At 38.7% G+C, this 26,979-nt stretch overlaps 1 protein-coding gene across 1 annotated transcript in view; it reads left to right on the top strand.

Annotated features, from left to right (window-relative positions):
- Positions 1 to 25,948, top strand: part of RHAG (Rh associated glycoprotein) — a 31,853-nt gene extending 5,905 nt beyond the window's left edge. Inside the window, exons 2-10 of the mRNA XM_007451943.1 lie at positions 4,926 to 5,109; positions 5,873 to 6,023; positions 7,753 to 7,900; positions 8,089 to 8,255; positions 10,380 to 10,517; positions 11,063 to 11,184; positions 15,100 to 15,173; positions 15,373 to 15,446; positions 25,775 to 25,948. Coding sequence (XP_007452005.1) covers positions 4,926 to 5,109; positions 5,873 to 6,023; positions 7,753 to 7,900; positions 8,089 to 8,255; positions 10,380 to 10,517; positions 11,063 to 11,184; positions 15,100 to 15,173; positions 15,373 to 15,446; positions 25,775 to 25,948 — 1,232 coding nt within the window. The remainder of the gene's footprint in view (positions 1 to 4,925; positions 5,110 to 5,872; positions 6,024 to 7,752; positions 7,901 to 8,088; positions 8,256 to 10,379; positions 10,518 to 11,062; positions 11,185 to 15,099; positions 15,174 to 15,372; positions 15,447 to 25,774) is intronic.
- Positions 25,949 to 26,979: the final 1,031 nt, after the last annotated feature.

The following is a 26,979-nucleotide window of genomic DNA, read 5'->3' as shown; positions in this document are numbered from 1 at the left end:
ACAAACGTGCTTTTTCTTTTCTGAGACAACCATCATGTTTCAGTAATGCTTGATGTGTAAAGACATGTATGAGAGGGTCAATAGTTACAATTAATAATTTTTACTGATTCATCAAGGAATTTGTAAGTAAAACTGGCTTTTTTTACTGCAAGTGTGTGGTCATGAAGAATACCAGACTACTAATTCAGTTTGGTATCACTGCTTTCATTCATGCTAAAGTACAAGTAGTTCTCTATACCATTGTTTTTCATCATCTGTGGAAATATCAACACAGTGAAAAAGTCAAATAACATCCTGAATTAGAATTATCATAAAAATAATTTTAACCTCAGATTCCCTGAAAGTGTTTCCAAGATGCCCAAGTTGTCTGCAGATCACACTTGAAGAATTACTGAAGATATAGGTAAACTGGCAACAAATGTACACAGCACTAGAAATTATTTTATGAATTTCAATACCAGCAACAGATTAGTACAATGATTTATTTTTAAAATCTCAATTTAAGAATATGCTCCTATATTTTATTCAGATATCATTCAGTTCATTTATTTATTTATTTATTTTGGCTGCGCCGCGCGGCTTGCAGGATCTTAGTTCCCTGACCAGGGATTGAACCAGGCCAGGGCAGAGAAAGCACCGAGTTCTAACCACTGGACCACCAGGAAATTCCTCATTCAGTTCATTTATTACAAAAGATTCAGCAAATCTAGATATACGTGACAGGCAAAAGGTTACAAAAAGTGCAGGGTAAATGATTCCTAGGAAATTGTTTGCTGCTATCCCAAGTGATACAATGCTTGAATTAACATGCTGTGTTTTACAATCTAACAATAAGATACCAGCCTCCTGTATGCTGCCTTTGAGTTGACTCATTTTGTTTACTTAAAAGGACTGGAAGCAATGAGCACAAATAGAACCCATATCTTGGCTTCTAACTACCATTTTCCACTCAGAGGCTCATTCCAGGTCAGGGCAAAGAAAGCTCAAGGTAAGCCAAGTGTGTAAAGACTAATGGGGGCATGCCAAGAGAACACAAGATCCTACTTGAAAGAGCACCAGCTAGCCAAATTGGGGATAAATAGAGCATTAAAAATAATAATGGTATGACAGTAATAGATTATAACACACTGAAACAAAGAAAAATTGATGATAAACGGGATCAGACAAGCACATAAACAAATGAAATAAAACCAGAGGAATGTGCACAATGTTACAGCTGTGCCCGGTGACACTGTGCAGAGCATCTGGTTCTTGAGGGTCATCTAGAAGTATGTCAGGTAAAGAAGTGTTGGGTATAGGGGAATTCCCTGGCGGTCCAGTAGTTAGGACTCGGCACTCTCACTGCCAGGACCCCGGGTTCAGGGAAGTAAAATCCCACAAGCCATGTGGTGTGGCCAAAAAAAGAAAAAGTGTTGGAGGTGGGATTGGGGCGGACATTCTAGGCAGCACACGTATACAGGAAATAGAGGAGAAAGAAGGTTCTGTTTCATTTTTCTGTTGGTTGGTGGTGGGAGAGGGAGAGTTGGAATCATCAGTTGCATTTCAAAGACATTGAGCTATCAGGGCTTAAAAGATACCCTAGTCCAAGATAAATGTGAAGTAAAATATAGAACAAAAATACCAGACGTTGCCAAGTTTACTTTAGAGGCTAAAGTTGCCTGCTATTGACAGAGACAGACAAATGCTATAAGATATCACTTACACGTGGAATCTAAAAAATAATACAAATGAATCTATATACAAAACAGATACAGACTCACAGACATAGAAAACAAACATGGTTACCAAAGGGGAAAGGGAACAGGGATGGACAAATTAGGAGTATGGGATTAACAGATATAAGCCACTATACATAAAGTACATAAGCAACAAGGATTTACTATATAGCACAGGGAATGTTACCCAATATCTTGTAATAGCCTATAATGGAACATAATCCGAAAAGAATTTTTTTAAAAAGGCAAATCACTATGCCTTATACCTGAAACTAACACAGTATTGTAAATCAACTACACTTCAATTTTTTTAAATTGCCTGCTACTGAGAATATCTGATTTAGACAAGTCTTGGCAGTCTTTAAAACCCATCAGAAGACTTCACAAAAGTTCCAATCACTAAAGAAATCCTTTTCCTTCTACGAACAGGATACTTAATTCCTTTAATGGCAGAGTCTTGCACCATAAAACTAAACTCATGACCCTCTCCTTTGTCCCCACCCGCAAAAAAAATTCCTAGTGCAGGATGAAAGACAATACATAATCCTAACTGTTTATAAACCTTTTTATCCATACCTTTCATACAGAATCCTTATTTGTCAAGAGCCTTCTCAACTTTGTAAACTCTCTTAGATGAGGTTCTTAAAGCTCCCTTGTGGCGAAAAGCAGTAACAAGAATTAGACTTGGGGGAGGGGTGGGAAACAGTGGAGCACTGTTAATACAAGAAATTCCTCCCTCTATATAATGTCTGGTTTTCCAACAAAGGAAGAGGGGGATAGAATCTGAATAATTATTACTCCCAGTGTCAGACATTACAAAATTAGTTAAAACCATTTTTTAATTAGTTGGTTATTGCACACTTTAAAATCAGCTGACGACAGGATGAACGAGAGTACTCTCGGAAAAAAGAAAAGAATGTTTAGAAAAACAACTTAGCGTAATGAAAAAAAAGAAAACAACACAGTGAAGACAGTAAGACTGGGTTCTTATTTTTATTTTAGTTTTGTGATTATAAACAACTCACCTAACTTCTCTGGATCTTAGAGTCCTGACCTAAAAACAAAATAAAATAAATGAAACAACTTATAGAGCTAGGAGAGACTTTGGGCTTCATCTAATCCAAACTGTTCTTTAAAGAGGAGAAAACTGAGTTGCAGAAAGGTCTAGGAAAATCATAAACAGTAAGTCATGCATGCTCTCTGAGCTCCACTCCAACTTAGTCTATGATCTAAATCAAATGTTTACATAAAAAATTTAAATGGTGGTAAAACAATCTGTAAAAATAGGTGAATGCATGTGGTCACCTATATTTCCAAAATCAAACAGGTTGATGTTAGTTGACAGTTGCCCATCGGCAGGTCAGGTAAAATCCCAATTCTGAAGTTCTCTGGAAGATATGAGATGAGGGTGGGCATCCAGAATGTGGGTATAAGTCAGATTATTGCCAATAGGCATTATCTCACTAGGAAAAAAAAAAAGACTGCAGCATTCTCCTCTCTGAGATCTCCCTCAAAGCTGCTAAGGAGAGGAAATCTTCAGAAATCTATTTTTTCCTTTTTCACCCTCCTCAGACTAACTGTCTTGGGAGGTTGCACCAACAAACAATAAAATGACCAAAAGGCTCACTGCATGGATGGGGTCGAAAGAATGATGACACCGTGTGTGCCTGCATCAGCAAGTTTGGTCTGGTTTTCTCATTCTCTTTATTACATTTGCAGCACTCACATACAAGTGAGACTAGCTTCTAGACCACCAAAGGAACCTCAAAATTCAGTCTGTGATGCCAACTTCTGTCTGTCCTGGTATTTGTCATAGAGTAAGATGGTAGGGTAAGTCCCCACGGCTCCAACCAGCCCTTTTCAAATACTGGGAATCTTTGGAAAGACAGCATCTTCATCCACTTCCGGATCTGTGATCACTGCCACAGATTAGTTGATCGGATTTAATCTGAAAAGTTTGAAAAAAATGTAGTATGCAAGCTGTGTTGGGGAGAGAGCCAGGACAGTTCTACAGAGACGAGGGGAGCTCAAAGGGAAGGTGCTACAGACTCTAAGAGCGACATTAGCCTGAAAGAAGGTTATTGGGGAGTGTCTTATGATCAACACCTGCAGCAGAAGTGTTTGGGCAGAGAGAGAAGCCTCAGCTGAACCCACCAGAAACTCTGAGACTGGGATTGTCTAGCTTCAGGTGGCCCTCTCCCGAGGCAAGGGGATGCACATGTGAACCAGTCATTGGGTTCAGGCTTCCTGAGGGAAGGCCTGTGACCTGTATAAGATAAGAGTGTTTCCCAGAGGGAAGGAAGAGCTGTCACCTGGCAGCACTCCCTACAGCCCCAGGAAATGTGAAATATAGCTTTTGCAGTATTGCAAATGAGAACACTGAAGCTCCCAGAGAATAAGTGACTTGCCCAAGGTCTCACAGTCACGTGATACAATTGGGGGATATCAGCCTACATCTCCAGAACCAAGTCAAGTATCTGTTCCTCAAGAGGATACAGCCTTCCTTCCATTGGCTTAGAAAGTGTTAACAAAGACATTATCTCATATGACTTGAATAATGATCTAGTAAGATTTCCAGGGCTGGTCCTATTATACACATTTGATAGATAAAGACAGCAGCTCATTTATTTAGTCAATGTTGCCTCTTTTCCTATATGCACGCTTTTATGAGAGATTCAAGGGAGCAAAGGATGAGTATGCCCTAATCCCTTCAATCAGGAAACTCACAATCTAGTGCAGGCAATGGACACCTCACCAAATAACTATTACAGTGTGATACGTGCTAAATAAATGGTAACGCAATGTGACAAATGCTAAAGCTGAGGTTTGGGAAAGATAAGAGGAAATATTAATTTTCCCTGGAAATATTGGGAAAGTCTGCAAGAGCGGGTGATACTTGCACTGTGCTTTGCAAAGTTTTCCTCAGGCGGAAAGTAATGGAAAACTCTTCAGGGAGAGGATGAAAGACACACTGGTATGATAGTGCACAGTCTTCCAAGAAAAGGCTCAAACACTGAATAATTTGCCCAAGGTCTCCTGGCTGGTAAGTAACCAAGCTGGCACTTGAACCCAGCCTTTGGCAGCCCAGTTAACATTCCCTTTGTAGTGTTTTCTGAAAAGGAGGTAGCACTTAGTAAATGGAATATGCTATGATGTAACACTTTCTCAGTGGTCCCTTATGCAGATTTTTTTTCCTCTGCTCTTTTGCAGTCTTCCAAGATGTGCATGTTATGGTATTTGCTGGGTTTGGCTTCCTCATGACCTTCTTGCGAAAATATGGCTTCAGCAGTATGGGCATCAACCTACTCATTGCTGCTCTGGGACTCCAGTGGGGCACTATTGCACAGGGGATCCTGGAGAGCCGTGGAGAGAAATTCCACATTGAAATCAAAAAGTGAGCACCCCCCCTGGGCTTCCCTGGTGGCGCAGTGGTTGGGGGTCCGCCTGCCGATGCAGGGGGCGCGGGTTCGTGCCCCGGTCCGGGAGGATCCCGCGTGCTGCGGAGCGGCTGGGCCCGTGAGCCATGGCCGCTGGGCCTGCGCGTCCGGAGCCTGTGCTCCGCAACGGGAGAGGCCGCGGCAGTGAGAGGCCCACGTACCGCAAAAAAAAAAAAAAAGTGAGCACCCCTTATTTTCCAACCATTGTGTTTTCAGAGCAATTGTTTCTCTGCTTAGTCTCTTGACAGTCAGCCTCTGAACTAGCTTGCAAATTGTTTCCTTTCCATAATAGAAGATCATTGAGATCCAAGGATCTAAATCAATGCCTTGCTCAACTGAGCTGGACCATACATTCATGTCTATATCCACTATGATTTGACCTAAAGGGTATGAGAAATCTTCCATAAAATTATTATTCCTTCCTTATTAAGGTAATAATAATAATTATTATTCCTTTACCTTATTAAGGTAAAACCCTAAATGAGGTAAAGAACGGGTAGGTTAAAGGAAATGTGAGAGCAACTAAAGATTGTATGTTAATTGGAGGTGGGGGTGGGCAAGGACGTGGGAGAGGATAAAAGTAGGCCTGGGAGAAGCACCTGATGGGGACAGGTGGGGAGAGGGCCCTTGAACTCTGGACAGGGTGATGCTATAGGTCATTACAACTCATATATGTGGGGTGTGCATTATTCTTCAATGTCTTCTTTCTTCTTCCCTCAGCATGATAAATGCAGACTTCAGTACAGCCACAGTTCTGATTTCTTTTGGAGCTGTCCTGGGAAAAACAAGTCCAATCCAAATGCTGACCATGACAATTTTAGAAATTGCTGTCTTTGCTGCCAATGAATATCTGGTTTTCAAGGTATTTGCGGTAAGTGTTCTAGTGATACTTACCTAGCTTTGAACATCACAACACATGTATTGGATGCCCACTATATTCAGGGACAAACCTTGGTGACAGCGATACCATAGCAAATAGTACTCATAGTCATCATTTGAGTGCCTACTGTAAACCGGGAGTTTTATAAACATTATTTAATTGCAGTATCACCACAACAGTGTAAAGTAGGTATTATGATGTTACTATTTATACACAATAAAACTGATGATCACAGATGCTAGATGACTTACTTGCCTGAATCTGGATTCAAATCCAGAATTTTCTAGCTCTACAACTCTTTTTATTCAAATACATTTTCTATCAATGATCAATTCCTATTTATATTTCAACTACTCATTGAATAGCTCTTTCAAAGCCTTTTATCAAAGCTTAGATGAAATTTCTTCTCCTCTGTGAAAATCTCATTGATTCCCCCAAGGAAAATAAATAGAATATTTCTGGGCACTCTCCAGTATTTTATTTATGCCTCTATTGAACATGTAATTCAATAGCAAATACTTTTGGTAACTTTTTAGGTGTCATGTGTTGGCGATTCAGTGACAAACAAATAGTTAAGGTCTCTGTCTTCATAGGGTTTACAATCTAGTAGGGGAGACAGACATCCAACAAATGATCATACATTCAACCATCTACCTATAGAATCACGTACACATACACAAAAATATTATTATAAATTGCAACACATGCTTTGAAAAAATAAATAGAGCGGCTCTGAAGGAGTATCCCTAAAAGATCTAATTTAGACTGTGGAATCAAGGAAGAATTGTCTGAGGAAGTGACTAAGCTAAGCTAAGCTGGACCTGAAAGGTACATAGGAGTTTATCAAGCATGAAAATTTAAATAAATTAATAAATTTGTATCATTTTCCTACTTTAATAAGCACAGAGCAATGCCTTGGGTTTGGCACACTGAACTTTCCATCTAGAGACAAGAAATGTAGAAAAAAACTGGATCAAACCCATTGTGTCCTAAAGAGGGACCTAAAATGAACTTCTTGGACCTCAGCTCGTTTTCTTTTTCTTTTTTTTTCTTTTTTTTTTCTTTTTTTTTTGTGGCGGCACTGAGCAGCATGTGGGATCTTAGTTCCCAGACCAGGGATTGAACCCGTGCCCCCAGCAGTGGAAGCACAGAGTCTTAACCACTGGACCACCAGGGAAGTCCCTCAGCTGGTTTTCATATCATCATTGCAGGGTGAAGCTTCTTGAAACTTCAAGTCTTTGAGTTACAATGAAGTGAGCTTTTACTGCAATGTCAAGTGAATGCAAAAATCATGTTTGTTTTGTATCAAGTGCAATGCATAATATTTCACTGAGAATCTCCCTAACCTGGAAAAGTAACCTAAAATGTATTGAGTGCCCACTAAGGACCTAACAGTTGAAAAACATGGTCCCCTCTAAATCTTACCACAAACTGTATTAGCTGGGTAACATTTCCCCATTTTACAGAACTGGAGATTCAAAGTAGAGTAATTTGACTAAAGTTACATCAGAGAAGTACCTGACCTAGGATTGAAAGTCAGTTCTGTGTGGCTCCAATGCTTGCACTTTTTCGTTTTTCCTGATCCTGTTTTATTCCCTTTCTCTGACATTTTTTCTCTCTCTTGATCTTTTTTTCTTTAACCCATGAAGCAGTTCTTTCATTGACCTCCCTCCTGTAGTAAGTTTCACCTCTATTTACATGAATGTTTTGCCACCCTCAGGCCTCTGATATTGGAGCATCAATGACCATCCATGCCTTTGGGGCCTACTTTGGTTTGGCTGTAGCAGGCATCTTGTATCGATCAAGCCTGAAAGAAGGGCATCGCAATGAAGAGTCTGTGTACCACTCGGACTTGTTTGCAATGATTGGTGAGTTGGGATGAACTTGCCTGATGGTTGTCTTTTGGTCAGACACAAGGGAATACCCCTATTTTCCCCTAACTCTTAGATAACAAAGCATAAAAGTAAAGACATCTTGTCAGTGCCCAAAGCAAACAGCTTCCCCTGGACTGCCTTCCATATTCAGAACTAATACCCCTTTTTGTGATTTACTACAGGGACTCTTTTTTTATGGATATTTTGGCCCAGCTTTAATTCAGCCATCGCTGATGCTGGAAAGGACCAGTACATGGCCATCGTAAACACATACTTCTCTCTTGCTGCCTGCGTGGTTACAGCCTATGCGTGCTCCAGCCTTCTTGAGAGCCGAGGCAAGCTCCATATGGTAAGTGCCATGTTAACCCCCATGGAACTTTCGCTAAGCGACCCTCCCTGATGGCTGCTCTGATGACTAGTTCACTTCTGCATCACTGCTGAACTGCCCGAACAAATCACAACACTGCAGACCTTGGAGAATAATCTGAAAATAACATTCCTTTATTCTTCAAATGTGTACTCTGGCAAATTAAAAGTGTTATCAAGGAATTTACGGTCTAGTAGGGAATATAATCATGCAAAAATGAAAGATCTGAAGCATATTTCTTTAATGATAGAGCTAACTGTCCCCAAGTTCTTAGAAAAATCTTTCTTAGAAACAGGAATTTCTACAAGAGTAGAAAAAGAGAGTGGGGGAATGCAAGTTGATTTTATTTTTCTAAAAGCAGATATTTCTCTCAAAGAAATAACAACTAAATGTAATGTGGGATCCTGAATAGGATTCTGGAAAAGAAAAGGGATATTAGTGGGAATACTGGTGAAATTCAAAAAGGTATTTAATAATATTACACCAATGCTAATTCCCTAGTTCCACAGTGATGTAAGACGTTAACATTGGGGAAAACTGGGTGTGGTATATATGGAAACCCTCTGCAATATTTTTGTAACTGTTACATGTCTAAAATTATTTCAAAATCAAACTTTTTTTATATCTCCCCCAAAATAGTCTTTTGAGTTTCTTGCCTGAGAGCTTAAAGAAATATCAGTGAAGGAATAATCCTCAGATCAGCCACTCTTCTTTTCTGAGCTGAGGGAGAAAAAAAGATATTGTACCAAAATATTACTTTCTTTTTTTAATTAATTTATTTATTTTGGCTGCGTTGGGTCTTCGTTGCTGCGTGCGGTCTTTCTCTAGTTGCCTCGAGCGGGAGCTACTCTTCATTGCAGTGCACGGACTTCTCATTGCAGTGGCTTCTCTTGTTGCAGAGCACGGGCTCTAGGCGTTTCACTAGTCGTAGCACATCGGCTCAGTAGTTGTGGCTCGCAGGCTCTAGAGCACAGGCTCAGTAGTTGTGGCGCACGGGCTTAGTTGCTCCGTGGCATGTGGGATCTTCCCAGATCAGGGCTTGAACCTGTGTCCCCTGCATTGGCAGGTGGATTCTTAACCACTGCACCACCAGGGAAGTCCCACTAAAATATTTCTAAGCATAGCTAAGGACATGTATTTCAGTTCTCTACAAATTGTTTCATGAGAAAAAACTGAAAACAATAAGAAGCAATCGTACATGTACAGCTCAGTGGTTCTCTTTCAAAAGCACTGATAACCTGTCTTCCTCTGGCAGAACAGCCAGAATACGATTTTTCTGAGGAATTCTGGTAAATGGAAACTGGTTACTCTTTCCTCCACCCTCAAATGTTCTCAGAAGAGTGACACTTGCAAAAGCTGTTGTCTTTGATGTGTAACGTGTACATTTCAGTGTCTCCAAATCCCCTCTTTGATGACTGGAATATCATGGACTCTGCAAAAGCACACAGTGGCCACAGGCTTCTTTCAGTTCACGGTAACCACAAATGCATTCCAAAGCTGCATAAAGAGGCAGAACACTGCCAGAATAACTGCTGTATATTCCCACCCTCCTACTACAACTTCTTTGGATTTCCTCACATCCCTCTCCACACTGGTCTTACTAACCTTATCTCTCATGCATGACCAAAGAACCCTACAACAAGGATACCAAGTGTCAACTGCTGGGAAGAAAGGTCTTCTGAAATTACAAAGAACCTTCTTCTTAAAAAGGAATCCTGGGACTTCCCTGGTGGCACAGTGGTTAAGACGCCATGATCCCAGTGCAGGGGGCCTGGGTTCGATCCCTGGTCAGAGAACTAGATCCCACATGCATGCCGCAACTAAGAGTTCACATGCCACAATTAAGGAGTCCTTGAGTCGCAACTAAGGAGCCTGCCTGCCGCAACTAAGGCTGAGTGCAACCAAATAAATAAATTTAAAAAAAGTTTAAAAATAAATAAAAAGTCCATTCCCCAATAATATTAAAAAAAAATAAAGAACAAATCCATAACCCTCCCAACTGAAGAACGTGTGGTGTGTGGAATCCACTGAACCCACGATTGCTACAGTCCTTCTGAACTCCTCCTCCTTCCTCTCATCTCACTCACATTTTTGTGCCCTACACAGGTTCACATTCAGAATGCAACCCTTGCTGGAGGAGTGGCTATAGGCACTAGTGCAGACATGGCAAATACCCCATACTATGCTATGATCATTGGGAGCATTGCAGGAGTGGTCTCCGTGTTTGGGTTCAAGTTTCTGACTGTAAGTATTAACAGACACTCTGAGTTAAACTTTGGATCTGTCCCATCATCTTCTCACATCCCACCAGCAGAGAAAAGCTATGAAAAGTCCTTTCCTAAGCACCTCTCCTTGGGTCATTCATCATGTCAGTGTTCCAGTGGTTTCTACTCTTTCTTGCTTTCTTTTGTTTATATCAGTTACTTATAACAGTATGAACTGAAAGTACTTGTATTGCTTTCCTCAGGGCAGTTCCATTAAAGGTTTTGTTGTTGTTGATGTTTGTTTTGTATAATTAAGGACTCTGAGCCCTATTCATGGGATTTAGGATACCATCAGTAGGTAAGAATGAGTAGGAGTTAAAGTCACTCACCTTCAAATCTATCTACCTAAGACTGAAATGAGCAGTTTTGCCACCAGTGTATTCAGATTCTTTGATGTAAGCAGGTGTCAGATGAAGATGGGGAACTGGCCTGCAGATAAAAATTTTCCTGCATGGTCATTGACTTCAGTCACACAGCTCTCTATACCCAACAAAATAATAAAGCTTCCTCTTCTTACAATTTTAGCCATTTTTCACTACTAAACTGAGGATCCACGATACGTGTGGGGTCCATAACCTACATGGCTTACCTGGTGTGATAGGAGGCCTCGCCAGCATTGTGTTCATAGCCTTGGAGACAGCTGACACGTGAGTGAAAGAATGGGTTTTCCTGTTCCCCAAGGCCAAGTGCTGTTTTCTCTTACTCTTAGAGAAACCCAGTGATGAGAGAGCTTTTTCTTTAGCAGTCCAGACCACAGTTCGTAAGTACTGTTCTTATTGAAGCCAAAGAGACACAACCAAGATAAAAGAATTGTATTAGAAGATGTTTCTTAACTAGCATTATTAATGGGTTTTTTTGTTTAATTAGCGTGTTAATTTAAGTTTCTCTACCATAGGCAACTGTCTCATTACAGATAGGACAATTTGATCATCACATTCAGATTACAGTAGGCTTACTCTTTTACTTGGTCCTACCAAAATCAAGCATATGGGGCATATGTGATGAACTGGCAACCTTCGCATCCAATCCACACAAAGAAGAATGAGTTAGCATAATGTGGAGAGCATTTGGATCTGGGGAATCAGAAAGACCAGCATATGGTCCCAACTTTGCTACCTAGTTAAGTGGCTTTTGACAAGTCACTCAGCATTTCTGGTTCTAAGTTTTCTCATCTGTAAAATGAGAGACTTGTACTATTTATTCTCTGAAATCCCTTCTGGGCTCTAACAGACTTAGATTCTTCCCCAAGTGGCCAGAGAAAGAACAGCCATCAGTCAAATTTAGGAGAATGGAAGTGATGCCATAAGCCATCAGTCGTAATTTTATGCAACAAGATTGGAACAATTTGATATGAATGTCAGCCATGCAAAACAGCTAGGAAAATTGTAGAGTTCAGATCACTCAGGGAGTAAGGAAGGAGGAATAAAAATGCTCAATTTTTGATTGAAAACATGAGGAAAAGGTGAATGTGTTTGATGATGTCTCAACAAGACCACTGGCTGGAGTTATATAATATGAAAAGAAAGTGTTTCTCTTCCATTTTAGCAGATTAAAATATTACCATGTTAAGACCAGTAATGATAAATATTTGAAAAACTTGCTTCATCATATTTTCTACTGAATAGAAAATTTGCTTCCTCTTCATGTGTATAGGTGACCCATTTCTTCTGTTGTTGATTTTTGTTTTTTTTTTTTACTACTTTTGTAAATTTGGAGGACAACCCCAGAAATATCACACCTTCTTTCAGTTCTTTCCAGAACCCAACAGAGTGTTGAGACCAAACACTGAGGTATTGTAACACAAATCAAGCGTGACAAAAGTTTGAGTTAAAGAGTTCAACTCCTAAGTATTATAGTGTGTAAACGTTCTGCACACACACTTAAGGGGTGTCTCAGGATTAGAAATAGAAGAATTCTTGAGCATCATGCCTGGATCAGTTCCATAGATGCAATAAAACTAGTCTGTCTGGCTCTCAAAGGCTGGGTCTTGCTGGGTGGCCAGATTTGGGGTAGGTTTCATGGTTAAGAGTCTAATCCTTCGGTATACAGGTTTAGCAACTTTTTAATTTACTCAGGAGGCGTTGAGGGGGGCAAGCCTTGGAAGGCCCATTCACATGTGTGGGTAAAAGTCACACATATTTCACATAGCAGATAAAATACATTTGTACAAGAGCCAAATCTATTTACTCATGTGTCTATTCAGAATATTAAAATGCAAATCGGGTTTCTTGGTAAGCATAGAACAAGGAGAAGTTATTATACTTAAGGGACATTTTTTCAAGTTATGGCAGCTTTACTCTAACAGTGCTGTTAATTTTGTCTAACCCAGTGTTTTCCAAGCCTATTTTATCATGGAATAACTTTCATCAAAAACATCTTTTAATACCTTGTAAAAGATCTTGGCAAATTCTGGTAAAATTAACAGGCAGCTTACAAAAGAAGAAAATCAGATGAATTAAATACATATTAAATATTCAACCTTGCTAGTAATCAAAGAAATGCAAATTAAAACAAGTTATCCATTTTTCAGTTATCAAATTGATAAAGATTTTATAAATTATAATATTGAATAGTGGCTAAAGTGGAAAAATGGGGATATAAATTGTACAAGGTCCTATTTGGAAAAGCCCTTAAGAAGAATATAAACCTTTACTGATAATCCCATTTCTAGATAGGTTTTATTTTAGGGAAATTATTGGACAAGTCCATAAGCATATTCCTAAGAGGATATATTCTCACAGCATATTTAAAAATATGAAACATCAGAAGCAACCTAAATATCCAACCTATAGAACTATAATTACAGTATATTTGTACAGTGTAATACTCTAGTAATTAAAATTATGATCCAGATCTACATTTACTGACATGAAAAAACATTAAGATTTAATGGGAAAATCAGTATCATGACATGATTGCATTTTTATAAAAATACTTGCTTATATTTTACATGTTTATACTGATAAGATTGGAGGGAAATTAAACTTTTTCCCTTCTTTTCTTAATTAATGGTTTTGAAATTTTTACAATGATCATATATTACTTGTACAATTTTTTCTTTAGTAGAAAAAAAATAATAAACCCTTCAAATAAAGAGAAAAAAAGGAATGTGAGTTAAGTACATTCTTTTCCCTGAAGGATGAGGAAGAAACAACACATTCTCCTAGTTCAATGGTTTGCTTTCCTGCAATAACTCAACTATTTGTTAATTACCTGTTAAGAGTGAGGCAATGTGCTAAGGAGATTCCCACACTCCTAGTTCATTTGACACCCTTATGCATTTCTATAGCTTTTTATCACATTCTTCTATTCCCCAAATTTTAAGGAATTTTTCACTCATTAAATTTTAAGGTAACTACTTCTAAGATATAGATGCACTTTAATATTTTCAGTGAGTTGTCCCTACAATACATGGTAAAATTAGCTTTTCTGATTTTTAATTTCATCACAATTGTTTCTGGGGGGATGAAGTAGGGAGAGATGGCTGCTCACATTTGTTTTGTATATTGCTCCATCCTCAGTGCCTAGAAGGGAAGCTGGCACAAAGCAAGTACCCAATAAGTCGTTGTTGAATGAATCAGAACCTTGTACCACGTTTTTAGAAAATACTAAACCCTCTAAGGAAGACCTTTTTTCTTTTTTTAACATCTTTATTGGAGTATAATTCTTTTACATTGTTGTGTTAGTTTCTGCTATATAACAAAGTGAATCAGCTATACGTATACATGTATATCCCCATATTCCCTCCCTCTTGCGTCTCCCTCCCACCTTCCCTATCCCACCCCTCTAGGTGGTCACAAAGCACCGAGCTGATCTCCCTGTGCTATGCGGCTGCTTCCCACTAGCTATCTATTTTACATTTGGTAGTGTATATATGTCAATGCCACTCTCTCACTTCATCTCAGCTTACCCTTCCCCCTCCCCGTGTCCTCAAGTCCATTCTCTACAGCCACTATGGAGAACAATATGCAGGTTCCTTAAAAAACTAAAAATAGAACTATCATATGACCCAGCAATCCCACTACTGGGCATATACCCTGAGAAAACCATAATTCAAAAAGAGTCATGTACTGCAATGCTCATTGCAGCACTGTTTACAATTGCCAGGACATGGAAGCAACCTAAGTGTCCATCGACAGATGAATAGATAAAGAAGATGTGGCACATATATACAATGGAATATTACTCAGCCATAAAAAGAAACGCTTGAGTTACTTGTAGTGAGGTGGATGGACCTAGAGTCTGTCATAGGAGTGAAATAAGTCAGAAAGAGAAAAACAAATACCGTGTGCTAACACATAGATATGGAATCTGAGGAAGATCTTTTCATCATTCCTGAAGAAAAAGGTAGTTCCTGTTTAAGTGCTTATAAGAATTTATGAACGTTGATCAAGAGTTTCAAAGAAAATAAATATATAAGATAAAAGAAAAATTGTAACAAATGTTTGCTTGCTGGTATGTAATGATGCACTCTGGCCTGAAAGGGGCAGGCATGCATGCCCTCAGGAGATAAGCTTTGTTTGCTGGCTTGGAAAAACAATGGAATTTTTTTGGCCTCCTAGGTCTGCCATGGCCATGCAGGCAGCTGCGCTAGGTTCTTCCATCGGAACAGCACTTGTTGGAGGGCTAGTCACAGGTGAGCATAAAAAGTAAACATATGTTTATATCTCATGCTCTCAGCATAATAGATGATAATAAATATTGGTAAATTTAAAATTTTTCTAAACTTCATGTAAGCTCAAGGGGATGACTTTACAACAGTATTTTAATTACTTTGCAAGTTGATTTTCCTCTTCAGCATCATAACATGACTTATTTTCTCCCCACTTTCACAGGTTTGATTCTAAAGATACCTATCTGGGGACAACCAGCTGACCAGGACTGCTATGATGATTCTGTTTATTGGGAGGTACTATATAGTGGTCTAAGGACGTACATGATGACTACACTAGGGAAAGTTTTGCTCACCTCATGTCTAGATGTCTGTGTGGCACCCCTATGATGAAATTGATTGAACTCCCTATTTATAGAGAGAAATTGAGAAAATGTGCCCAGAAAGATAAAATCAGAAGCTATGATATTTTCCAAAGCAGAAACTAGATGAAGAAAAGACAGACTTTAGTTGTCTTTCACTCCTCCGAGGGCAATAAAAAAAAGCTCCTCATAAAACTATAAGAATCCTGGGCAGTGGTGTGAGATTTTACCCCACATATAAAAGTAGACGAAACAGGTGGAGCACCAGGGTTGAAAAATTTCAGTGAGTACACAAGAGGTTCTAGGACTAACAAAACATCAGCTTCTTTCCATCCTCCAGTTTCTAACTCTTTATTTCATTGACATTTTCTCCCAAATTATTTCCTGCAAAGCTTAAGACTGATAGATATTTGGATGTGTTCCATGGGATTTTCAAAGAGAACAGGTTTGGGAAAGTGAATGTAGTCAGGGTGGGTGGGATGAATATTTTTGTTTTATTATTTTTTCCCAACTCAAACAATTTTTATTTCCAGTTTTTTCTAAGCATGAATAATAATTACAGAAAATCTTTGTTTTGATACTAACCTCTGACAAGCCCAGTGAAAGAAACTATCAAAAGTGCCCTAATCTTTTCTTTTTTTTAAGGTCCCTAGGAGGACAGAACTGGACATGTTCAGTCATTTCCATGAACATGGCAACCACAACCAGTTAGAACCTGAAGCCTAAAAACGATTCGTGTGCCTCCGCCTCTTTTCCCATTGCCTAGACTTGGAATAAAATGGCAGCATCCAGTGAGAATGTGGACCAGAATGGATAGATCCTGAGCCCCAAATGTCCAGTGTGAAAATGTTTTAACATAATCTGGTGCTGTCTCTTGGCATCAATGATCGTTTAGTTGAAGAAATGTGACATACAACAGATGGTCAAATGGATTCTATTCAGGACTCCCAGATTACTCTTGCCAGTGGGCAGGTACAGGGTGAACATTCCATGTATTTTCTTGTATCTTTTTTTTTCCACACAGAGGAAAATTTACAAAGAAACCAACATTTTCTAATCATGTCTTAATGTACGTACTATGTCTTCAATCCCAAAGATTATAAAACCGAAGCCAATGAAACAATAATTTATGTAAGAAATCTATATAAGAAATAAGAAAGAAACGTATGTATGTAAAGCTGTAATATGATTGTTTTTTGACTGAGCTCTCTTGATTTTAAAAATCCTCTAGTTAGTAATGTTATATCTTTGTTTTGTCGGCTAAAATAAATGCACAACCTAAAAGTTGAGAATCTGTTCTATATGGCAGACTTTCTGAGGACATAAGCCCGGGAGACAGCCTCTCAGAGAGTTCTGAGGGACTGCTCCGAAGAGGTAAGGGAGGAACCAGGATATACAGGAGTTTTGAAACAAAGACCAAGTAGTCAGAACATCAAAAGATTACTGTTAATTAAAGACAACGAGACATCTCAAGTTAATGAATTTAGCGCTTTTCTATGTATGGGAAGATGCAAGAGTCTGGGCTCGTTGAAATCATTCCTTTGATGTGCACCTCAGCTATCTGGGGCCAGTAGCCTGTGGGCATCCTGCTGTTTGCATCCTGAGCTCCTTCAGGGCTTACCCTCAAGAAAGGAGGTAGTGGCTAATGGCTGCAACATCCTTTGTTTACTGATATGGCAGGCGACATGTTTCATTCACAGTTTGAATACTCTTATGCTTAACTTCCTTTGCATGTTTACTATTTGCAATAAGAGCTCAAATGCTATCTGACCAATGTCTGTTTTGTATAAAATTTCAGTGGATTAAATCTTATTATACAATAAAGCATTTGTCTTTTTTCTTTGGTGGTTAGAATTCATTTTAGTAACAAGCACACACACACATTACACACACATACACACACATTCCTCATACTTAGTCCATACTCAATTCAAATAAGTTGTTACTATGTATTCAATACCAAAAAATCAACTTAATGTCTCATGTTATAGGGTACGTTTTGAAGAACTGTTTTAGAAAAAGGTAACTGACATAGTCATATAAAGCCATTTCTAGGGAAATAACATAAAATTTTTTTCCCTCTGTTAACGCTGAAGATTTTTCTTCTATTTCTGGAGTCCTGGTCTCTTGCCAGGATGTGCTTAAGTATCAGTGAGGCCCTGCCATAATTAACAGGACTTCAGTTTCTAGATGCTAGAACTGAAAAATTATAATAACAATTATTTAATATGTTATTGCTCTGGGAAAATAGTGTAATTTATTTGTAGATCCTAAATATTTTACTAGATAAATAGGTGACTTCTTTCAAACCTGCATCAGTTTCTCTTTCAAATGGGCTTTTTGAAAAAGCTCACCTATAAAAGTCCACTGTCCCCACTCTTGCTGATCATCACAAAGAATCATTTTCGACACCAGGATGTCCCAAGTCCTCCTCGTACCTCTGATCATAAGGCGACATTAAGAGGGTCTCCAGAGAGTTCATTTGGATATGCAGGTCAATAGGTTTCAAAAAAAACACATTTATTCTAGGGTTTCCCCGATAGCACAGTGGTTGAGCGTCCGCCTGCCGATGCAGGGGACACCGGTTCGTGCCCCGGTCCGCGAAGATCCCACCTGCCGCGGAGCGGCTGGGTCCGTGAGCCATGCATGGCCGCTGAGCCTGCGCGTCCGGAGCCTGTGCTCCGCAACGGGAGAGGCCACAACAGTGAGAGGCCCGCATACCGCAAAAACACAAACAAGCAAACAAAAAAAGATACAAACTATTATGTATAAAATAAGCTGCACGAATATATTGTACAATACAGGGACTACAGCCAATATTTTATAATAATAAAAATGGAGTATAACCTTTAAAAATTATGAATCACTATATTGTACACCTGTGACATATAATATTGTACATCAGCTATACTTCAATAAAGCGGCTCCTTGATATTTTTGTAAATTTTTTCATCAACATAAATTCAAATGTCAGCTTTCTGCATATTTTCTTGGTATCCTCCTAAAATGAAACCTATTAAAGTATGACCAAATGTCCTCAGAAAATACTTGGATATTTTGCTCAATGCCTCTTTGAAATAACTAGACTTTCCACAAGTTTTTATTTTGAAACAATCTCAAGCTTTCAGAAAAAGTTAGAAGTAGAGTACAGGAACTGTTTCCTGAACCTTTTAAATTTCTGGCCTCATTATCCCTGAATATGTTAGTATGTATTTCCTATTAACAAATATTCTCTCAACCAGAATATAATCATCAAAATCTGGAAATTAACATTGCTAAATTATGACCATTGTTAGCTCGGGCTGCCATAACAAAATACCATAGTTTGGGAAGCTTAAACAACAGAAATTTATTTTGTCATAGCTCTGGAAGCTGGAAGTCCAAGATCAAGGTGTTGGTCAATTTGGTTTCTGGTGAGAACCCTCTTGCTGGCTTGTAGATATCTGCCTTCTCTCTGTGTGCTCACATGGCCTTTCCTAATTGTGTGAACACAGAGAAACAAGAGAAAGCTCTTTGTCTTCTTATAAGGCAACCAATCCTGTTAGATTAGGACCTCACGCTTATGACTTCCTTTAACCTTAATTACTTCCTAAAATCTCTATCTCTAAATACAGTCACATTGGGGGGTTAGGGCTTCAACACGAATTTGAGAAACACAATTCAGTCCATAGCAACTATCAAATCCTGAGACCCAATTAAAGTTTCACCAAATGTCCCAATGATGCCCTAAACGGCAAAAGGATCCAGTTCAGAATCACGTTTTTGCCTTTAGTTGTGATTTCTCTCTAGTCCCTTAGTCTGTAACAGTTCCTCAGTCTGTCTTTGACTTTTATGACCTTGACACTTTTGAAGGTTATAGGCCAGTTATTTTGTAGAATAAAATAGGAAGGCCAGTGGCCTCCATCATTTCCTTAACTAACATACAGTAGTTCTATTTACTGACATCCATTTTACTCAACTCATGGAATTAAGCAAGCTGTCTGTTCTATTACTGTAATCATATTATTCAAACAAGTATATGTTACCAGTTTACTTAATAATTGAATGATGCAATTTTAGCAACTTGCCAATATGAAGTCTTTCTAAAACACCCAATTCAATACTTATTCATGTTTTACAAGTGCACTTAATGTGAGTGGCAATTTCTATGTTGACTTTATCAGAAAGTGCAAAGTTTGAGAGTTCCCAAGACCACACTCAGTTTCAATAATTTGTTAGAAAGATTTACACAATTCAGAAAAGCTATTATGCCTGCAGTTCCAGTTTATAATAGCAAAAGGATACAGATTAAAATCAGGTGAAAGAAGCAGCACATAAGACAGGGTCTAAGAAAGTTCCAGACACGGTCTTCCAGTGGTCCGCTCCCAGTGGAGTCAAGCGGACTGGGCTTACTAGCAGCAAGGATGTGTGGCAAATGTGCATGAAGTACTGGCAACCAGAAAGATCACCCAGCCTTGGTTTCCAGGGTTTTTATTTGGGCTTTGTCACATACACTTGGCCAGTCAACCACATGGCTGACCTTAGTGTTTACCCTCCAGAGACTTAGCTACTACCACACAGCCAAAGACCACACCATAAACCGTATTACCAGAGACCATCCAGGTGGCCCAAGCTTCCCAGGTAAACAAATACACTTTATCAAGCAGGACATTCCAAGGTTTGGGGGTTACCTCCCAGAAGCTCAGGGCAAAGGCCAGACCTCAAACAATTATATGTTATCAGTTTACTTAATACTTATTTAAATGATGCATTTTTAGTAACTTGCCTGTATAGAACCTTTCAAAAACATCCAACTCAATGCTCACTTGTTTTATAAGTGCAATGAGTGAAAGTGGTCATTTCTAGGTTGGCTATATTAGAAAGACTATAAAGACAAGTTGCGAAAACAACAACAACAAAAAGAAACAAAGAAATTGCTCTTGCATCAGACAAGAGCAACATATAAAATAAAATACACAAGACAACAATCAAGACTGGGAAGTAAACAACACAAAAATCTAGAAAGATTCTTCATTCAGATTGCTTGTCTAGTTTCTTTCTGTTATTTAAAGAATCTGAAGCTGAATATCTTAGACAATGCACTTTTTGTGTAATTTATGCCAGGAACAAGATAGGAAATTTCAGTCAGCAGACCCAAGGGTGCACCCTTGACCTTACCACAAAAAGTTGGTACATGAATGCATGTGTGTGGATCTTTATTCTCTAATTCTTATTTTCAGTTTTTAGCAATTTTTTTCAGTAATATGTCAAACATTAGATAATAGGGATTTGACAATGTTGAATTTTACCTAAGCCCTGTGCTTCTGGAAACAGGGAAGTTTAAAGGAACCTCACAGTTTACTGAAAAAAAGAAAAAGAAGAAAAAAAGCCTTTCCCCATATGATTAGATAAGACTCACAAAACCCCTTGTTTACCTGTGACAAGGCCAGGCACAAATTCCTATGCTTTGCCTCATAACTTATTTCCTGAACTACTCATTTCACTGACCAATCAGAACAAAATACTTGTTAGACAGACTGGTTAAGCTTCCTCCAGAGCCCTGAACTTTGGCCCACACCCAGCATGAGCCAGCAGACTACCCTGCTCAGAATAGGCTGGCTTGGGGTGGGAGGTGTGAAAATTCTCTGACACTATCCCACCTGTCACCCCACTTCCATGCACCCTGTCCTTCCTGGCCTTGTTCACCCCTCTCTGTACTCCTAAGATGCTTGCAGACTTCATTATGATTGCAGCATTCACCCTACTACAATAGTTCCTTTCCCTGCCTTGCAATAATCCTTTTGAACTAAGTCTCTGCTTTCTCAGTTGGTTTTTTTTTCTTTTTTTTTTGCGGTACGCGGGCCTCTCACTGTTGTGGCCTCTCCCGTTGCGGAGCACAGCCTCCGGACGGACGCGCAGGCTCAGCGGCCATGGCTCACGGGCCCAGCTGCTCCGCGGCATGTGGAATCTTCCCAGACCGGGGCACGAACCCATGTCCCCTGCATCGGCAGGCGGACTCTCAACCACTGCGCCACCAGGGAAGCCCTCTCAGTTGGTTTTTTATTTGACAGATGTGACTAAATGTTGGGGCTATATAGATTATAGGTTACATTTATGTAAGGGAAACTAGGTTAAAATTCATACTGAGGCAAGAAAAATAAGGTAAAGTTCAGGAGTGAATATGAAAATGAAGTTAGGGACCCACTCATTTGTTTTAAAGATTCTCAGGGAATTTTTAGCTGAATGTGTATATAAATATATTTTTTGTCATGTGAATATTCTTAAATCTGAAAATGCTATATGCATATATTTTATATATATAGTATGTCTATGAACCTAAAATATTTTTTCTTTCTTTCCTTCTGTCTGTTCTTTATTTCTTTCTAATTTTCTTCCTTATTTCTCTTCCTTTTCCTCTTTTATAGACTAGAAGGCCTCTCTCCCCTCTACTGCTTTTTTTGAGTCACTACCCAGTTGTCAGCCAAATGCTGCCCTTCCTTGCCCCCCTCTCATGCTTTCCATGCCCTTTTTATCTCAGGCTTGGGCACAGGGCACAAAGCCCCTCTCCCTGAGGTCCACTCCTAAAACGTAGCCCAGCTCTGAGGCACTGAATGCTTTTGGTGTGTTTACGCCTTATCCATTCCAAAATCACTTTAAGTAGTAAATAATACCATTTAGATTGATTGGACAATTTGATTAAAAATCTCAAACTCTACTCAGATGGCCTATTTCTGGAATTCTTTGTATTTCTGGTTCATGTCTTAAATCTGAGAGATTAGTTTTTAATTATTGACTAAAGAAATTGTGGTATATGTATACAATGGAATATTGTTGAGACTTAAAAAAGGAAGAAATCTTGTAATCTGCGACAGCATAGACAGAACTCGAAGGCATTATGCTAAGTGAAAATAGATAGAGAAAGACAAATAACATATTATCTCTCCTTGTGTGGAATCTAAAAATATATATACTAAAAAAAAACCCAAAAAACAAAACTATGTTCATAGATACAGAGAACAGACTAGTGGTTGCCAGAAGCAGGGAGTACAGAGTAGGAGAAATAGGTGAACTATTTTTTGGGTGGGATTTTTTGGTTTTGGTTTTGTTTTTTTTTTTCTTGGTATTTTTAGTTTAGATAAATTGAAAAGAAAAAAAGATAGAAGAGTTCATCACCAGAAGGTCCATACACAAAAAATGTTAAAGGAAGTCTTTCAGGCAGAAAGAAAATTATACCAGATGGAAACATAATACACAAAGGAATGAAGAGCACTTGAAATGGTGACTATTTGGATAAATACACAACTTAAAAAAAATTTCTTACTATTTAAGTGCTTTAAAAGATAATTAAATGCTTAAACAACAAAATAACAATGTACTCTGGTATTTATAATATATGTAAATTAAAATGTGTAAGAACAGTAGCTTAAAGACCAGAGAAAAAGGAATGGACATATACTATTGTAAGTTTTTATACTGTAAGGAGTGGTGTAATATCACTAGAAGATAGAGAATGATAAATTAAAGGTGTGTACGAAAACCCTAAAGCAGCTACTAAAATAACAAAAGTTTTATAGCTAATAAGCCAGCAAAGGCGATAAAATCAATTTATGTTAAAAAAAAAGATAATCCAAAAGAACAGAGAAAAACAGGAAAAAAAGAGCAAAAAACACGTAACATAAATAGAAAACAAATAGTTTAACAATATCACATCAAATATAAATGGGCTAAGGGCTCAAATTAATAGACTTATCCTTGTCAGATTAAATAAACAATACAAAACCCAAATATATGCTGCCTTCAAGAAATACACTTTAAATATAAAGACAAAAATAGGCTTAAAAGTAAAAGGATGAGGAAAAGATATTCCATACTAACACTAGTCATAAGAAAGCTGGGAGAGCTGTATTAATATTGGACGAAGTAGATTTAAGAAAAAAGAATATAACAGTTATAAAAAAGGTAATTTCATAATAATAAAACAATTAATCAAGAGGACATAACAGTTCTAAATATTTATGCCCCTAACAACAAAACTTCAAAATACATGAAGCAAAAATGGACAGAACTGCAAAGAGATGTAGGTAAATCCACAATTATGGTCAGAAAAATCATTACTCCTCTCTCAATAGTTAACAGATATAGACAGAAAATCCCCAGCTTTCTTCACTCAGATCTTAGGAGATAAGGTTGAGTATATCCAGCAATTTTCTTTATACAGTCAGAATCAGAGCAATCAAGAAACATTTGATTGCTGGTCAGCTATCATCATTACCAGGTGCTACATTAATCAGAGCCAGATGTGTGAATCAATACTGGGAAGCAGCAATATATTAAAGAAATTAATAGCCCAGGAATCAGGGAAACTTGAATTCTCTCACTTAATGAATACATGACCTTGGGCAGATTGGTTAACTTCTTAAAGCCTCATTGTTTTCATTTGTAATATTGGGATAATGACAGCATCACTAGGATCTATTACATATTGCATTACCTATTTATTATATAACAATTTGAATCAGCTACAAGTCATTTTAATCCCTGACACAATCCCATTTGGTCTGATTGGAATCTCTTTTTTGTCTCTCCCTCCCTCCTTTGTTTTAGAAAAAGAGCTTAGTTGATGGGAACACTGTTAAGTGTGGATATCACGGAAAAGATGTCACTGAAACTAACAGTCACTTTCTATGCAAAGAAATACAGCCCTTTGTTCTGTGCCTGCAGCTGCCTCTTTTAGACTTGGCTCAAGAAGGTTTTCGTTAGTGCCTGCCAGACAGGATTATCTGGGATTGTGTTCAAGCAAGCCAAAGTCATGCCAAGCAGAGGAGTCAAGTAGCTGTATATATTTAGTATCATGGCATGAAGCCACGTGGTGTGAAGAACACACTGCAGCAGGAGCAGACCTAAGTCCTAATCGTAGCTCTATTAGGAAGAAATGCATGACCCTTACCAAATCTGAATTCTCTGGGTCTAAAATGCACTACCCAAAAAATGACAAAATTTGATACGCATGGTCACTCAGTTTCCCCAAATTCTATGTTACTAGGAATGACTCTTTAGAAACAAAATGTTCAGAAGACTTCAATCATTCATTTACTCCTGCATTTACTGACCAGTTTCAATTCAGTAAGTGCCAGGAGCTGTTCTGTTCTAGACATTGGGGATTCCATAGTTGGGGGCAGGGGGTAGGAATGATCAGGGGAAGAGTCCTTGCTTTCAAGAATTTTTAATTCCTTGGAGAAAAAGAATGATACACTAAAAGGTAAATATATAATATAATGGCAACCAGTAAAAACTTGAGGAAATATTGTTATCAAGAAGGTAATATGTAAAAGATTGTTCAATCCAGTCTATTAATATAGTTCCTTTTTCATAGTCATTCTAACACAAAAGGGAAAGATATTTCTTTCTTGATCAAGTCAACTAGAATGAGTTATCTCTCAGATGCATGGTTAAAAGTCAGTAGCATAAAAAGGTAGAAAATTTAGTGACAGCAAAATAAAAGAGTCAACTCTGACAGAAGGGGACACAGACATAAACAAATGAAAATGCTTGTCAGGGAACAAAAGAGGGAAAAAAAATGAGAAATGCCAGGTATAATTCTAAGTATATTTCAGGAGCTGTGTATTTGTTCATTTTTAACTCATCACAACAAGTCAACCATTGATGTATTATTACTATTTTCCTCAGTTTAAAATAAAGAAACGAAGGCTCAAAGAGGTTGAGTAACATGCTGAAGGTCTGTGCTAGGATCTGCACGCAGTTCTCATTAAGTTAAAAATCAGTGCTCTTGGGCTCCCCTGGTGGCGCAGTGGTTGAGAGTCCACCTGCCGATACAGGGAACACGGGTGCGTGCCCCTGTCCAGGAAGATCCCACATGCCACGGAGCAGCTGGGCCCGTGAGCCATGGCCGCTGAGCCTGCACGTCCGGAGCCTGTGCTCCGCTACGGGAGAGGCCACAACGGTGAGAGGTCCGCGTACCGCAGAAAGAACAAAAAATAAAAAAACAACTTATTCCCAGTCTTCCTAAATGAGAAACAGACTTTCCCATTTTTTAGAATTATGTATCATTACTAGCATCTGCGATGTGCTTTATCCTAAAATTCTGCACAACATTCTCATAAAATAAAATTCCACTCGATTGAGGGAAGAATGTAACACTGTTTTTTCAATTCAAATCTGAAAATGCTATATGTATATATTTTATATATATAGTATATATATTATCTGTGATGGTTGCCCAGGATAAAATTATTTCATCACTAATGATTCCTTTTCCTCTTTCAGAAGAAAGATACATCTACTAACTGTTTCAGTGATGACAATTTGGTGGCACTTGTTAGTAATCTGTTTGCAGCAGGTGCAGAGACCACGGTCTCCACGCTGCGCTGGGGGATTCTGCTCATGAGGCGATATTCTAAGACCCAGAATAAGTCTTCTAAAATTCAGAGCATTGTCTGAAGGAGAGGAAGCAGAAACTCTTGGACTGGACAATGCAGAATTCTAGAGTTGCCCTGATACCTTAATTTTTACCCTTGAGGATAGTTTGTACCTTTAGTCTCCTTGTGATATAAGAAAGTAGATTTTGCCCTCTAAGCAACCTGAGATGGTCTGAAGGCATCACTACGTGCAGGTCCCCAGAGGAGCCCTAGGAATAGAGGCCTGGAGGTGGAAGCAGTGGGGGGAAAAGATGAGTCAGAACTCAGAGAGGACTTGGGCTTGACTTTCACACTTAAAGAAAATGGGGAGACTGTTTCAATACCCGCCTCCCACTCTAGACAGTAACCGTGCTCTGTTTTATCCAGAAAAGGTCCATGATGAGATCGCCAAAGTCGTGGGTGCCTCGAATGGCACACCGAACTCAAATGCCTTACGAAGACGCTGTCATTCACGAAGTACAGATATTTGCTGATATCCTGCCCGCAAGCTTACCCTGTGCAACCACCACAAATATTATATTTAAAAATTACTATATTCCAAAGGTAAGGGTTTAAGAAGAGGGGTGAGGGGAAAGGGAAAGAACATCAAAATGCTGCTCAAAATCACAGAGGCGCTGAGATGAACTGGTGCGATCTAGGTAGAGCGTTTTGTTAGAAAGAGCCTTCGAGTTGTAGGGCATCTAACTGACCCTGTGCTACTGCTGTTAGGTCCTTTCGTTTCCCTGAGCCCCAGTCTTCTCTTTCATGGAATGGAAATAATCTAGCACAACTATGAGGAGAAAGTCCATGTATGATGCCCAGGCATATAAATGAATGAATAGATGAATATTATTTAACAAAACACTTAAAAGCAGTTGATTGCTTTCTGTCACTTGAAAACTATACCAATTCCCGTGATAAAACAGCTAACCACAATGATAGTATGGCAAAACTTTCTTCAAGAGGAAACTGTGATTCACCAAGCTGAAGCAGTGAACATTGCCCTTGATTTCAAGGCAAGCTTTTGCTTTTATTATTATCTTAGTGTAGTTTTAGTTTTCAGAATACTCTTTC

This window comes from Lipotes vexillifer, unplaced genomic scaffold, assembly GCF_000442215.2.
Source record: "Lipotes vexillifer unplaced genomic scaffold, Lipotes_vexillifer_v1.1 scaffold147, whole genome shotgun sequence".
NCBI lineage: Eukaryota > Metazoa > Chordata > Mammalia > Artiodactyla > Lipotidae > Lipotes > Lipotes vexillifer.
The sequence above is the reverse complement of the archived record's forward strand: the minus strand, read 5'-3'. Positions and strand labels throughout refer to the sequence as shown.